The sequence below is a fragment of the Globicephala melas genome, chromosome 2, assembly GCF_963455315.2.
Source record: "Globicephala melas chromosome 2, mGloMel1.2, whole genome shotgun sequence".
Classification (NCBI taxonomy): domain Eukaryota; kingdom Metazoa; phylum Chordata; class Mammalia; order Artiodactyla; family Delphinidae; genus Globicephala; species Globicephala melas.
The window spans coordinates 168044516-168060487 of record NC_083315.2 but is presented as its reverse complement, the minus strand read 5'-3'; the positions used below and the strand labels follow the sequence as shown (position 1 = coordinate 168060487).

The window sequence follows — 15972 nt, the reverse complement described above, 5'->3', positions numbered from 1 at the left end:
TTCATTTTGATTACAGAAAAATTTTCTGCAAATGTGCCCCGTTCCCCTGTGCGAGAATTGCTTGAAATGGAACCAGAAACCGCCAAATTTAGGTAAGCAAAAATATGCGTGGAAAACAGTTAAATTACTGAAAAACAAGGGGGAAGAGTTCTCGAAGATGCCATATACGAATGATTTTGAAAAATGTTTACCCTGGGACATGCTCTTGTGCAGTTGCTGTTTGTAGCCCGATTGACTTCGTTTTGTTTTGTAAAGTAACGCTGAGTGAGAGAAAGAGCTGCAGCCCTGTCTGTCGGTAGTATGTAGCAGTCATAACGCATGTTTCCTTCGTGTGGTGTCAGCTTGTATCGGGGACTCTCAGCCTGAGAGTACATACTTGGTGCTGACTGACTATAATAATAAATACTTCTGACTTCTAATTCAAGCTGTTTGGCTTTGTTACAGCCCGGCTGAGAGAACTTACGATGGCAAGGTCAGAGTCACCGTGGAAGTAGTAGGAAAGGGGAAATTCAAAGGCGTTGGCCGAAGTTACAGGATTGCCAAATCCGCAGCGGCAAGAAGAGCCCTACGAAGCCTCAAAGCTAATCAGCCTCAGGTTCCCAACAGCTGAAACCCCTTTTTAAAATTAAAAAAAAAAAAAAAGCAAAAAAAAGCAGAATTAAGGTGGAAAATATTTAAGTTGAAAAGGATGATTTAAAACTGATAGTGAGTGGAACGAATTGAAGGCAGAATTTAAAGTTTGTTTGATAACAAGATAGGTTACAGAATAAAACATTTAACACATGTATAAAAATTTTGGAACTAACTGTAGTTTTAGTTTTTTGCGCAAACACAATCTTGTCTTCTTTCCTCACTTCTGCTTTGTTTAAGTCACAAGAGTGCTTTACTGATGACATTTAGCAAGTGTTCAAAGAAATTATTGAGAGTTTTTTGTTTTGTTTTGTTTCGTTTTAGTTTAATTCTGTCAGCTTTGCTTAGAGTTCGGAGGCCAAGGAGCTTAAACCTGGAATAGCCCCCAGGGTTCTGTTGAGAGCTCTTGACACCCGACGGTGTGTGTGGCAGTGCCAGTCCCGCGTAGTTGATAAGCTGAGTAGAGCGATGCAGTTTGCGAGAGAAGTGTGCCAGTGTTGTCTTTCCTTTCCACGTTAGAGCGTGTAAGATGATGTTTCCTGGTCGCTGTTGCACTTAATAGTAAGGGACAGATTTTTAATTAACATTGGCTGGCATGTTGGCAAATCACATTTTAGTTTTCTCATGCCATGTTGTCTTGCATAAAAGAGGTTCTTGCCTTAAGAGTAAAACCCTCATGGATGTTCTTTCATTTCTGATCTTTTTGGAACAAACTGTTTTACATTCCCTTCGTTGTGTTTTTATGCATTAGACCTTGAGACAGCGTGATACTTACAACTCACTAGTATAGTTGTAACCTAACTTATGACGGGATTATATGAGAATTTCTGTCATATGTGTACTGAAGACATTTTCAAAACCAGAATAGGTAGTCTATGGAGTTTTTAAAATACCATCATAAAAATAATCGTTGGCTAAATACCCAATTTTACTGAAAACCTCCTGCTAGGTAGTTCCGCTGATGGAAATTGTTTGTGGCAAATAATTTTGCCCTGTAGGCTGTTGCTCTAACAAAATAAACTTTAGACATATCACACCTAAAATATGCTGCAGATTTTATAATGGATTGGTTACTTATTTAAAGAAGCAAAACAGAGCACCTTGCCCTTAGTCTTCTCACATACATTTCTTACTGTACTTTTCAGAGTGTTGCATGCGTATTTCACCTACCAAAGCTGTGCTGTCAATGCCACGAAAGTTTAACGTTTGCGATAAACTGCCGTAATTTTGATACATCTGTGATTTAGGCCATTAATTTAGACAAACTAGCTCATTGTTTCCATCTTTGGAAAAGGAAGAAAAAAAGGCATTTTTAGGCATTTGCCTAAGTTTCTTTAATTAGACTTGTAGGCACTCTTCATTTAAATACCTCAGTTCTTTTGCATGCATTTTTTCCCCTGTTTGGTGCTATGTTTATGTATTATGCTTGAAATTTTAATTTTTTTTTTTTTTTGCACTGTAACTATAATACCTCTTAATTTACCTTTTTAAAAGCTGTGGGTCAGTCTTGCACTCCCACCAACATACCAGTAGAGTTTTGCTGCAATTTGCCCCATTAATTATGCTTGAAATTCAAGAAGCTGAGCAGAGGCGTCTAAATAATTTCCAGCACATCATTGTGAACGTGATGCCTCATGCAATGCTGCATTTATGTTTTAAATTGCAGTTGAATACTGTACTTCTTGCTTTATCTGCACCACCTACCCCCGGAGAAACACCTCTGTGCGTGTGCACACAGAAAACTGTCAGCTCTGCTTTCTAAGGAGACCTGAGTGAAGGGGACGTTAAGCTTCTCCAGTGTGATTTGTTGTCTCCAATCTTAAACTTCAGTTGAGATCTAAATTATTAAATGAGCTTGAGAGCAAATCAGTTTGGGTGGACATGTTTTTAAAATATTTAATTCTGATTTGGAACCTTAGATTTCTATTTGTTTTTTTTTAAGAAATCTCCATGTAAGATCTCCTGGCAATTTAAAACCAAGCAATTGTTGGATTATGTAACTGTAAATGTATACAATTAACAAGTAAGGCTGGATGTGAATTTCACTTTTGAGGGTGATTCCTGATAAAGTTGTATCACAAATCTCTTGATAATTTATAAACTACCTGATGCCAGGAGCTTAGGGCCTTGCATTGTGTCTAATGCACTAATCCCAGTGTTAAGGGATTCACTGGCCTCCTGGTACCAAGATCAGATTGTTTGACAGTTACAATTCCCGTGGGGAGAAAAATGCCTCAGTATATTTTGTAACCTTAAGACGAGTATTTTTTGTTAATACTAAAAAGTTCAGACTTGGATGAGATTAGGTCACACAGTCTCAGGGGTTCAAATTTCCTGCTACCATTCAAAATGTTTTTATCAACAGCAAACTTCAGCTATTGCTTTTTTTATTTTTTTGGTTGGAGGACAATAGCTGATTTTAATTGTGACTCACGCTTTGAAGCAATCTGTGATCCCCTGGTTACTAAGTTAAAAAATAAAAACTATGAGTTAGACGTATGGAATGGTTATGAACGCTTTTGTGCTGCTGATTTTTAATGCTGTAAACTTTCCCCTAGTTTCGTTTATTGAAATGTTTCCCATCCATTAATTAAGGAAAAAAAAATCACTCTTGTTGCTCCACTTTACCACCTTGTCTGTCATCCTTTTGTTCCTGTGATTGCCATGTGAGACTGAGTGTGATTTGGAAACCCCCCCTGGCGTGGTTGTGCGGCCAGCACATGCGGGAAGGACTGGGCAGGCGCGTTTTGAAAAGCAACTGCAGAAATTCCTTACGATGATTGTGTGGAGGTTAGTTGGCATGAACCTTCATTGTAAATGTTTTTTGATTTTTTTTTTTTTATAATACACTTTCAGCAGTCCTGACTATGCTGCGTTTTGTAATAGCTTTTTTCCCCTCTGTTCTGTTCATGTAGCACAGATAAGCATTGCACTTGGTACCATGCTTTACCTCATTTCAAGGAAAATATGCTTAACTGAGAGGAAAAAATGTGGTTTGGCCTCGCTGCTGTTTTGATTTACCGAATTTGAAAAAGATAATTATAATGCCTGCAATGTGTCATATACTTGCACAACTTAAATAGGTCATTTTTGTCTGTGGCATTTTTACTGTTTGTGAAAGTATGACGAAGATTTGTTAACTGAACTCTTAATTATGTTTTAAAGATGTTTGTTACTTTTTTTTTCTTTTCTCTTTTACATTATGTGAAGTGATTAAATTTAGAATGACCTCTAACACTCCTGTAATTACCTTTTGAAATACTAATATTTTTCCTCTCTTAATAATAGCTTGCCCTCAGAAAGATTCAAATTGCCCTGCCTGAATAGTAAGAGACTGGAGGCTACTTTGGTTCTGTTGGTTCAGTTCATAAATACAATTATTCACCCAGCAGTCGGCTCTTTTAGTCATTACCTGACATCAGCCTGTGTAACTGCAGAGTGCAGAGACTAATCGAGACCCAGACCTACCACAGTTCAGTCTTAAGGCCCAGTTGATTTAAAACTTTCTGTCTTCCTCTGTTAGGGTGTCTAATCCTTTTACACAAAATTTAAGCCACCAAACGGAGACCTTGATGTCTTCATTTCGACTGCATCTGAAGTTCTTTTAGTGCCCCGAACCAGTTTGTGTTAGCTGCGGAATTGAAACTCATGTCTTGTTTATTACCTATATGGTTATTTTAATTACATTTAAATAGGTATATTTTTTCAACCACTGATTACTTTTCAGGAACTTAATTATTTCCAAATAAATTTCTTTATTTTATATTATACATGAGAAGTTTTTAAGATATGTTTAAGACCAAGAATATTGAAATGATTTTAAAAGTTGTTGGATTCGCCAGTAGCAATATCTAGGGAATTTGCATTGAGACTATTGTATTTTCCACTAGCAGTGAAAATGATCTTTTGAAGCTAACTTGTAAATATATTTTAATCGTTAATTGTTTTTTTTTCTTTAGTCCATTTTTATTTGGACATCACCCACAATTTAAATTTTATAGATGCACTCAGAATTCACTGCAGCAGCAGGTTACATAGCAAAAACGCAAAGGTGAACAGGAAGTGAAATTTCTGGCTTTTCTGCTGTAAATAGAGTGAAGGAAAATGACTAAAATCAGGTAAAACTAACACATATATAATTTGATTGACAAAACAATATTTACCATCACGTGCTGCAGCTGTTTTTAAGGAACATGATGTCATTCATTCGTACAGTAATCATGCTGCAGAAGTTCGCAGTCTGCACCTTATGGGTCACAATTACCTTTAGTCGTTTTTTTTTTGTAATAATTGTAGCCAAGTAAATCTCCAATAAAGTTATGGTCAGTTCACTTTGTGTCCTTTTGTCTTTTTCTTTTCTTGTTTTGATTCAGATCAAGTTTAAATAGTTGTAGCAGAAATGTCTTTAAAGTGTTTTAATTCCATGGTCATCTGAAAACGCATACTTTAATATGATAAAACGTTGTTTACCAAGTTATGCTTCCCATCTACTGGTGGAGTTATCTACTAACAATTGCCTTGTTCTTTTTCTGATTTAAATAATACCAGTGTGTTTGCCTGAAATTCTGCCACATTGACTGATGTTTTCCAGGTCCTGGATTATTTGTGACACATTTGACACATTCCTTAAGGGAATTTGGTTATTCTGAAGTCAAGTGGACAGAATGTTCGGCTTCCAGGTTTTTAGGACCCACTTCCAATATAGTATTGGTTAAGAAAGAATTCCGTTATTTCAAGCTTTGACCTAACCTTTCTGTAACTCAGTAAACCAAGCACTAAAAGGAATGCCTTTGCCGTAGGAACAAGATGGTAAGTATAAGTTTCTTAGAATGAGAAAAAAAATTCAGTTTTCCTTTATAAGAGTTTAAATTAATCTCTTCCTTTCCCCTCACTCTGACTTCTCGAAACTGAAGGAGAAAAAAGTATACGTATTTTAATCCTGAGGAATTTGGTTGAGTTCTACGTACTTGCGTTCGTTGGTGTTACTGCCCAGAATTCACTGCGTGGTTCAGGCCAAGCCTGGGAGCCACAGCCCTTTCCCGCCGCCTCGCCCTGCCTTCCTGTGGCTGGAACAGGGAACACAGCCAGGCCAGGCCAGGCACATCAGCTTGCAGGTTGTGATGTGCATGAAAAGATTCCAGATGGAAGTGAGCTTGTTTCTTTTTGTGGATCCGTAAGTGTATAATGTAGGTATTGGATGGAATGGTGGGTGCTGGGTGCAGCCCGCTTAGGCGTGGACTGAGTTGTGATCCCCGCAGAGACACCAGGGGCCAGGGAGTGCCCTCACGGTAGACGCGCGGCCAGGAGCGTTCCCGACCTGTGTGCAAGGCAATGTGGGAACAACTCATAGATCTTTTTTATTTCTCCTTTTTCTTTTTGTGGTAAATTATACATAAAACTCACCACAGAGCCATTTTTAATTGTAGAGTTTAATGGCATTAGGTACATTCACATTGTTCTGCAACCATCACCACCATCTAGTTCCAGAACTTTTCTTCATCCCAAACTGAAACCCTGTCCCCGTTAAACGCTAACTCCCATCTGCTCCGTCCCCCAGTCCTGGTATCCACCATTCTGCTTTCTGTCTCTGAATTTGACTATTTTAGCTGCTTACAGGTAAGTGGAATCAGACAGTGTTTGTCCCTTGGCGTCTGGCTTATTTGTTAGGGTCCAGCCGTGTTGTAGCGTGTGTCAGAATTTCCTTCCTCTCCAGGGCCGAGTAACCTTTCGTTGTATGTATATCATCTAGAGCACATTTTGTTTATCCGTTCATGTGCCGATGGGCGTTGGGTTGCTTTCACTTTTTGGCTGTTGTGAATATTGCTGCCGTGAACGTTGGTGTACATTTACCTGTTTGAATCCCTGCTTTCGTTTCTGTAGCGTCTGTATCCAGGAATGGACTTGTAGATCACAGGGTAAATTCTCTGTTTGATGTTTTGAGAAGCTTCCCTACTGTTTTCACAGCGTTGCACCATTTTACATTCTCGCCACCAGTGCACAAGGATCCCAGTTTCTCTCCACATCCTCACCAGCTCTTTATTTTTATTTTGGATAATAGCTCTCCCGGTGGGTGTGAGCTGGTATCTTATTGGAGTTTTGTGCTCATTGGCCATGTGTACGTCTTTGTAGAAATAACTCTTCAAGTCCTTTGCCCAGTTTTGAGTTGGGTTGTTTTTTGTTGTTGAGTTTTAAGGAGTTCTTTATATATTTTGGATATTAAACCTTTATCAAGTTCGTGATTTACAAATACATTTTTCCATTCTGTGGGTTGCCTTTTTACTCCCTTGAGAATTCTGTCTTGAGGAATTCTGAATTGCAAGACACGTTGGCCTCAAGGATTTCAAATAAGGGCTCTCGGACCTATACTAACTAAGATTTATTGAACGGGTACGAGGTGCCTGATCTGTCCTAAATGTTTTACACATTTTACGCCATTTACTCCTCACCACGATTACAGAAATGGTAGCCTTTGGAGGGAGGTAGAGTGTAGTGCATCACACTGAGAACTGGGGTCACAGTGTCTGGCTTCCGGCACGGTGCAACTTCAGGCAAGTTGTTAAGCCACCCTTAGCCCCACGTCCTTGCCTTTACAATGAGGGAGAGTCATTTGGCTTCAGTGAGGGTTCGTGTAAAACGCTGGGCTCAGGGCCCCACACATCCTAAGCCCATAATGAACGCTCATTGTTACTATAATCCCCATTTTACAGATGGGAAAAACGCCTAGAGAAGGGAAGTAACTTGCCTGAGGTCACAGCAAGTCAGGGCTGGCCCTTGAGCACCCATCTGCCTAAATCAAAAGGAGTGTTTAACCGTCATTCAACAAGTCCCTAATTTATGTGGCTCCTTTAAGATAAAGATGAAATTAAAACATGTGAATGTGTGTGTGTGTGTCATAGATTTTTCACGCTGAGAAGAAAACCAGATGGTGACTTATAATGAACATGGGCGGCAATTGTGGGATTTGTTTCTTTGTTTTGTATGTAACCCTAGTAGCTCCTGAGGAGAAGATTCATGGTCTTTGTTAGAGAGCCCGAGTTAAAACCTACCATTACTCTGTTACCCAACTCACATTAGTCTGAAAAACTAGGGATGTGCCCAGCGGCTGTTTAAGGGCTGTGCATGAGGCCAGTAGTCTTGGTAAGAGAAGCCATTGGTTCCCCGTTTTAAATAACACTCTTCCTGGTCCAACAAGAAATAAGCGTTTATTTTAACCTCTCTGCTTTTTTCCCTCCTGCTTTTGCATTCACTGTATTTTGAAAAGAAAGGAAAGCCCTTTTACCTCAGTAAAGCCACTCCCGTTATGCTGTAAGGTGCCATTATAACAGGACCAAAATGAGTGAGTGAAGTTGGGCTGCAGTCCAAAGTGTGTGTTCTTTGCACGCACGCATACATACACGCGTGCATGCGCGCGCGCACACACACACACACACACACAGCCTTGCAGCAGAAGTGTGGCCCACGATGGCGTTTATGCCGTGCACAGTGAAGGGGATGTTCCCTGATCTTGGTGACCTCCTCCCAGTTTTCCGTGGTTGTGGGACCGGGTGTGGTGGTTGGTGTGTGCACAACCTCGAATCTGTAACTAGGAAGTTATCAGGTGATGAAGCAGCACCCGAGTGCTATTGGTGTCTTGAAATGTTTTTCTAACATTTTTAGGGAATAATTTTTGATTAGCCTCTTTCTAGTTCTGAGTGTTGCCTGGGTTTTTTGTTCTGAACATTGCCTCTCATTCGTAACACTCCCTACCCACCCCCACTTTCCTATCAGTGCCTAAATCTGCCTTTGAGATGGAGACTTGAGTAGATTCCAGGGATGTTCATAGATGTGATATGGCAAAAAAAAAAAGGTTCCATGGTTCGCTAAGTTTGGGCATTTATGGGTTAAACATAGTTGAACAGGATTCTTTGCGGGGCTTCTCGGGTCCTTTATTATGCTGAAGTGCCTTGGGCCTGAGAGAGGGCTGCATTTCCCAAACTTATTAGACCACAGACCCCTTCCCAGTCGATCTTAGGTACCAGCATTCTGAGCGACACACTTGAAGACATGCCCTGCCGAGCCCAGTGCCGTGTGCCCTCTATCTGCAGGTGTTAATGGTCCTTCAAGAGGTAAGGGCAGGCTCAGGAGAGGGTTGAGGGTGGAGGCAGCAGAGAAGAGAGTGGGGAGAATCCCCGCTTTGCACAATGTCTTCACCGAGGGGAATGGGACCTGGGTCCTCCTGACTCTTGTGTCATAGTCTGGGGTGAAGAGTGGGTCTTCTGGTCCATCGGACACAGTTGGTTCATGCAGAGCTGAAAACCCAGTCGAGAAATGTGTGGAAGAGCCTGTGCTTTTCCTGAAGATCTGGTTTGAATGGACACTGATCTTGTAACTGATCTTTTTTCCCCTTTTTGCTTTGACTACTCGGAAGCTCAGAGCCAGATTTGCAGCAGGCCTATGGGCCACCTGTTCACTGAAACATTTGTGGGCACCGTCTGTGTGCGGCACTCTTCCAGGTACTGAGGACAGAGCTGTGAGGGGCACGAAGACCTCGTCCTCATCACAGGCTGTCACATCCCACGGCCAAACCAACGGGTGGTTGCTTTCTGGGAATAAAACCCTGTGTTTGTATTAGTTTCTCATTTCCCTTTGCTCTCATCCCCCTAAGTCTCCATCCTATCCTGTTATAGCATCTCTACCGTCGCTGCCACAGATCTTGGGAATAAGATGGGCTGTAACAAGCATATCGATACGCCTTGGTCTAGGATATGCATTAAGCAGCTACTAAGTATTCGGCCTGAAGCTGACCTAAATGAGTTAAGGTAGTTCTTGAGAAGGCCGGTAGCCCAGTAGAGTCACAGCTTTGAACTTTGTTCCGGTTTTGCTGTGACGTCCCAGTGGGCCAGCCTGTTAAATGGGTACAGCCGCAGCCCACGCGCTGTTTTGTGAAGACAAGCAAGGCGACGGCCAGCCGTGCTCTCCCATGACAGGGGGCGTCGTGCTCTCGGTGTTCCCCCCGCTCCCAAGCCCAGGCTCAAATGTGGGCAGATGCAGTGGGACACAAGTTGATTTTATGGGAAAGTGTGTTTGAGCTTTAAGTTCTCTTAAGAGCCGTAAGGCCACTTTGGGTTTTGTTTGGTGGTTAGTTATTTTTACTTATATTTACCTATTTTGGAGTAAAGGGCTGAATCAGTCCTTAACAAGCCAGAATTCCAGCTTGAGGCTGTGTTTATAAATAGAAAATCAGAGCTTTCCAGAACTAAACTCACTAAAACCAATTCTGTTGACAAAGGGGAGGTACTGTCAGCTAGTGGTCTGAGCATTTCTAGGCATCGGGAATTCCTGAGTCCCAGACACGCCCCCAGGGTGATCCAGCTTTAACCCTCCTGTACCAAGGATGCTGAAAGGAGCCGTCAGCTGGTCCTCGGGAGCCTGCACTGTGGCCAAGTCATTAGCCTCCCAAGGCCTCTGCCTCCTCTCTCTACAGTAAAGGATCCAACAGCTGATATAGCCACAAAACTTGAACTTGTGAATGCACAAGTAATAGATATCTGAGTCATGGCTGGTCGAGATCATGAATTCTTGGAAGCCAAGACCATGTTCTTGTTCTTTCGCTCGACTCATCAGCTATGCAATCATCCGCGAATGTCCGGGCCCCCGAAGTCAATGGGATTCAGTCAGTTAGGTCTCTCACATTCCGGTCGGGTGGGGGTGGGAGGGAAGACAGATCTGAAAGAAATCTGATAGTTTTGGAGAAAAATTGCCTGGAAGACAGTGAAACAAGGTAGTGTAAGCGAGCGGCATGTGCAGTGGTGTGGCCAAGGTTAGATTACAATGATAGATAACATTTATTGAGTGCTTACTGTTCTAAGCACTGTCCCTGTGGTTCATACAAGAGGAGGTTCGACCACCAGTTTACAGATGAGTAAAGACACGCAGAGATGCTGCTGATGTCCTTGAAAATGAGTAAAACACAAGATGCTGCATTCAGGGCTCAACGTATGGTGGGGACAATTGTGTATAACCAAATAACTTCAATCCCGTGTCCTCTCCGATGAAGCACTGACCAGGGCAAAGTGGAGCAAAGCTGGAGGATTAATGGAACCTTTATGGTAGGAAGGGGCAATACTTGAGCTGGGTTTTGAGGGATGAGTAGAAGTTCTCACAGAATGTCTCCCTGTGGGAGCTGTTGGTCCATGGCACCGTGGATATTTGCAGGCTCTTTAATAGACCACGTAATTCTTTGGCATGATGGATCCAGGGAGGCTCCTGAGACGTGGGTCATGTTATATGGCCATTTCATAAAGCCCTGAATGTTTTTGAGGAATTATTTAAAGGGAGTGATCACTATAAGTCTTCAAAATTAACTCACACATTTTAACCCAGATTTATAATGTCGATGTGGCTAATTACATCCCTGCAGACATTCTGGGAGCAGGCTATATTTTTCTGGGTGGGAGCTTTAAACCTGTACTTCTTTCAGCAAATCTCACGGTCTCAGGTTCCTCAGAGGTAAGGTGGTGGTGGTGGTGGGGGTTCAGCCAAACCAGTGATTCTGAGTTAGTATCACACCGAAATCAGAATGTCTGGGGTGAGGCCCGGGTGTCTGCATTTAAAAGAAAGTTGCCCAGATGATCCTAATGTGTAACCAAGGTGAGGGGCCACGGGAGCGGAAGCAGGGTCTCCCCGGTGTGCTGCGGAACACTGATGAGGCCCCTGCTTCTTTCCTCGGCCAGAGCCATTCCAGTTGGCTCTGTTCTATTCATTGGGCTTTCTTAGAACATTGTGTGGAAAGAAAGGGCCCTACTGCCAAAACGCATGTTTGAAAACCATTGGCCCAGAAGCCTGCTCGGACCCTCTGACTCTACATCTGCGGTTCTCTGTGGGATTTCCCCCCGAGGGCTGGATCTTGGTACCATTTCTGCACTTTGTAAAGCAGCTGCCTTCTCTCCCAGATCTGGCTACCTTGCCTTGATAGGTGAGCTAATTCCCAGATGTGGCAGCGGCAGCATTACAATGAGTTTTGATTACCTCGTTGTGAATTACAGCACAGTGCCCTGGTGAAGGGTCAAAGGTATTTGAGATCCTTTGGGATCAAATGTGAGATATTACTAAAATGAGGCTCCATTTAATAGGTGATAAATCTTGATATTGTAAGTTTAATATAGTTTGATGGCTGTAAATCCAGTGAATCTACTGTAGGAATTTGGTGTGTGTTGCATTTATGAAATATTTAGTCAGGTGTTTTTAAAGGTATGATTTTACTCATAAGGTACTAATTTTTATGGGCTTAACAAGCAAATTTCGTATTGGTGTCAAGAAGGCTGCTGTTTGCGGGCCTCTGAAATGAAAAAAGAGAAGGTATTGTAGTTTTGTTTTGTTTTTTTTTTTTTTGAATTATAAGAAAGCTCTTCGAAAAAAAAAAAAAAGAAAGCTCTTCGGTAATATTCACAGTAATAGTCAAATCAAGAAGTGGATTTTAGTATACTCTAGAGTATATTTTAGGATAAGAAAATGGCTGAATAAGAGCAACTTAAAAGTAAGTTTATATTTGATGTGTAGACTGTATACATCTGGGGTGGAAATATGGCCACAGCGTAGATGTCGGGGCAAGTCTACCAGGTTGGTGGGCAGGAGGCCCTGAGTTCATTACTAGTCATGCATGTTTGTTTTCTACTGCTACAAATAACCATGCATTTGATGGGTCAAAACAACATGCATTCGGGACTTCCCTGGTGGCGCAGTGGGTAAGACTCCACGCTCCCCATGCAGGGGGCCCAGGTTCGATCCCTGGTCAGGGAACTAGATCCCACACACATGCCTCAACTGAGGAGCCCGTGAGCCACAACTAAGGAGCCTGCCCGCAGCAACCAAGACCCAGCGCAACCTAATTAATTAATTGTTTTTTAAAAACACGCATTCGTTATCAGGTTCTGTGGGTCAGGAGTCTGGGCACCAGCTTAGCTGGGTCCTCCGCTCAGGTCTCGTGAGGCTGCAGTCAAGGTGTTGGCTGGGCTGAGGTCTTATCTGGGCTCGGGGTGCTTCCAGGCTCACATGGTTGTTGGCAAAATTCATTTTCTTGCAGATGCAGAGCTCCTGGCAGCTTGCTGCTTCAAGGCCAGCAGGAGACCTTCTCTCCCACGTCAGTCCTTCTTTTCGGGGAAGGCTCGGACCCACCTAGGATAACATCAACTGACTCAGAGTCGACTGATTAAGGACCTCAATTACATCTGCAAAATCCTTGCACCTTTGCCACGTAACATAACCTGACCGTGACAACGACATCCCATCGTATTCCCAGGTCTCGCCCACGCTCAAGACGAGGGCGTTATAGAAGGTGTGTATGCCAAAGGGTGGGAATCCGGGGGGCACCTTAGAATTCTGCCTGCCACACCACACATGTGACCCTACACAAGTCTCTTCACCTCTTTAGCTTTCCTTCTGATGTACTGTCAAATGGGGAGTAATTCCTACCTGTCTTGGAGGGATGTTGGCAGCCTCAATGAGATAATGTGTAGGAAATCAGGGGGTAAACTGGGCAGCCCCTGGTGCGGTGCCCAGGCAGTGTGCTGCATGCCACGGGCACTTAGAGGTGCCTGAGTGGACGTATAAGATGTGGGGAGTGTTACCTGCTTGGGGCTGCAGGTACCACTGAATACACTGAGTGGGTGTAAAACTGAAGACACCATGGACACGTCTTCTGTTCCCCTTCATGTGATCAGTGACCTGAATGGGCGCTGAAGTTGCTTGTAGTTCATTTTTCAAAACACTTGCTTTTCCAAATCCTCACACTTTTAATAACGACCACTGACATCTTTTCTGGATTGGGAGTGGTTGCAGTGTCCAGTCGTTTACTTTGACTCCCTAATCTCCTCCCAGCCATTCCCCAGGTTCAGAAAGACACCATGATCAACAACCCTGTGATTTGCCACATGAGGGCCATTCGGTGGGACGCATTTGCCCCTCCTGCCCACCTACCTACCCTCTGGCTTCCTGGTAGCCCTCCCCCAAATAGTCCCCGTCCATCACTTTCCATTTCACAGCTAACGTAGAACCCAATTGGAGACAGATACGGACAGACGAATTTTTACACAGTTGCTGCAGGTCACTGGTTAAGTTATTGGTCAAATAATACTTGCAGTACAGATAACTGCTTTTGCCATTGCAACCTGGCTCTGCACGGCAGTAATTACAGATGCAGGGAAATGGAGGGAAAATCCATCTTATTTAAAAGTGTTTTAGTGTCAGCAAACACACTGTGATGCCATTAAGAAAGTTTTTGTTAAGGACACGCTCGACTTGAGGTTTTTAATTTGTTTGAAGTATTTTGCTAAAACAGAATTATGTTGGAGTTTACATAAAAGTAGAGAATGACATGAAAAGTTTTAACTTAAGCAGCAAAATATAAAGGCTAATCTTATTTAAAAGTAATATGTATGTCTTGATTGAGTGCCCAGATACGCTCAACTGGGACTTTTTAGTGGAATCGGGTCTAAGCAGTTACACTGAGTTATACTGAGAAGGTTTTCCCTGAGCTTCTATTGCCAGACCTGAAATACTCTCGTGGCTGCATTTAATAAAGAAACGAAAGTCTTGAGTAAGGGGATATGATTTTTTATGACAGAAGGAATGCAAATAACTTTTAGTCTCATTGCCTTGACCGGGGTTGGTTTGATTTGATGGAGTTTAATAATGACTTATAACCTGTGCTGACAATATGCAGGCCCGCACAACGTCATTTAACTCATTTATTCTGCGTGCTGTAAAAACAAAGAGATGGCAAATAAATATAGGGAACGTTCATTGTTTGTCAGAGGGCCCGAGCCAAGAGTTTTCGGTGACCTTTTAAAATATGGTCCCAGGCTAGTACTAAAATGTCTGTCACTCAACACACACACTTGCATGCTTTGGCCTTTTAACCCATGCATCTTGCGTTTTTCTCTTTCAAATGGGTGTATGAATTTCCAATCAGCTGCGGCGATGTAGGCTTTTGCATCAGAGGATTACTGTAAATTGCAGCCTGACAATTACAATACGCAGGGCACCGGCGAGTTATTAATGGGCTCGCCTACTGATGGCCTTTCAGCACAGCCTCGGACCTGCTGAGCCTCAGCCTAATTAGATCCAGGGGTAGAGGACCCGGTGGATGCGGCGAATGGGGAGGGGGCTCACCGAGACCCCGCCTCCAGCAGAGGAAGATATCAATTGATTATGGATGGCTCCTGTCCGCCATGTCGGATCTCTAATTCACCTCCTCCTTAATGACTTGTATTGGCTTAAGGAGCTCTGCCTGATTTGACAGCATCAAGCTCAGCTGACAAAGACCAGCAGATGACTTTAATTGAAGACTTCTATGGCAAGAGACTTTATGCAAGACAGAGCAACAGTTCAACAGACACAAAAGAGGCTTGTAAAAAAAAAAAAAAAGGGGGGGGGGAAGTCTGCAGCGGTTGTAGGAGGAGACTGGGACCAGACCTGGAGTTAGCTACTTGCTTGCGTTTAGTTTACACTTTTTTCACCCCTTCAGTGGTGGGATCGGGAAGGGAGACCCCCTCTCCTACCCCCCGCCCCTGGCAATTCTGCAGCCGTCTCTCCTCTCTTGGGTTTCAATATTTATCTTTAGGGATGAATTATGTCCAGGCATAAATTATGTTTGACACATCTTGATGCTGGGGTAAAAAATTAAATTTTTCACTGCTCGGAAAAACATTCCCCAGAACATATCACACTCCGAGTGCGTCCTGAAAGAACTCAGCATGCTGTTTAGTTTTACAAAATTAAATGGACGGCCTGTCTGAAGCGTCGGAAGGGTGGAGGATAATGATCACTGAGTGAATGAATGAAAAAAAAGAAAAGATGACTGATAGGATCGCAGACTTGGAGCGCTGCGAAAGGAGGGGAGAAGGAGGGCTAAGCGGGGTCCGGCCAGAACGCTCCTCACTGGTAGGGTCACTTAGAAAACTCTTTAGGACATGCCTTGGTTTTTTGGAGGGTCGAGACATTTAAAGGTATCGTGTCATCCAGGTGGCTGCACGGCCAGCCTCTGCTGGGGGACCTCGGATGTGGCTGCCTTCTTAGATACCCTGTGGGCAGTTCATCTGATCCAGCCCCCAGGAGCTCCATGTCCTAGTCAGCCAAACATCCTATACTTCGCCTCACCCAACTTCTTACCAGGATCTGAATATGCCAAATATTCTCATACCTCTACCCTTTGCTTTTGGAACTTTCTCTGCCTGAACTTTCTTCCCTCCTCCCTCCTTCTTCATCTTGCAAACTCCTATTCAGCCTTCAAGACGTAGTTTGGTCACCTCCTCCAGGAAGCTTTCCAACTCCTCCCTTGCCCTCCCACTGGAGCGTTCTGACTCC

General features: G+C 43.1%; 1 protein-coding gene across 3 annotated transcripts in view; it reads left to right on the top strand.

Annotated features, from left to right (window-relative positions):
• DICER1 (dicer 1, ribonuclease III) overlaps positions 1 to 4961 on the top strand; it is a 66701-nt gene extending 61740 nt beyond the window's left edge. For all 3 annotated transcript variants that reach the window (XM_030883467.3, XM_030883463.3, XM_060295247.1), the window contains 2 exons: positions 17 to 92; positions 445 to 4961. In XM_030883467.3, coding sequence (XP_030739327.1) covers positions 17 to 92; positions 445 to 610 — 242 coding nt within the window. In that variant the 3' untranslated portion in view covers positions 611 to 4961. The remainder of the gene's footprint in view (positions 1 to 16; positions 93 to 444) is intronic.
• The last annotated feature ends 11011 nt before the right edge of the window (positions 4962 to 15972 follow it).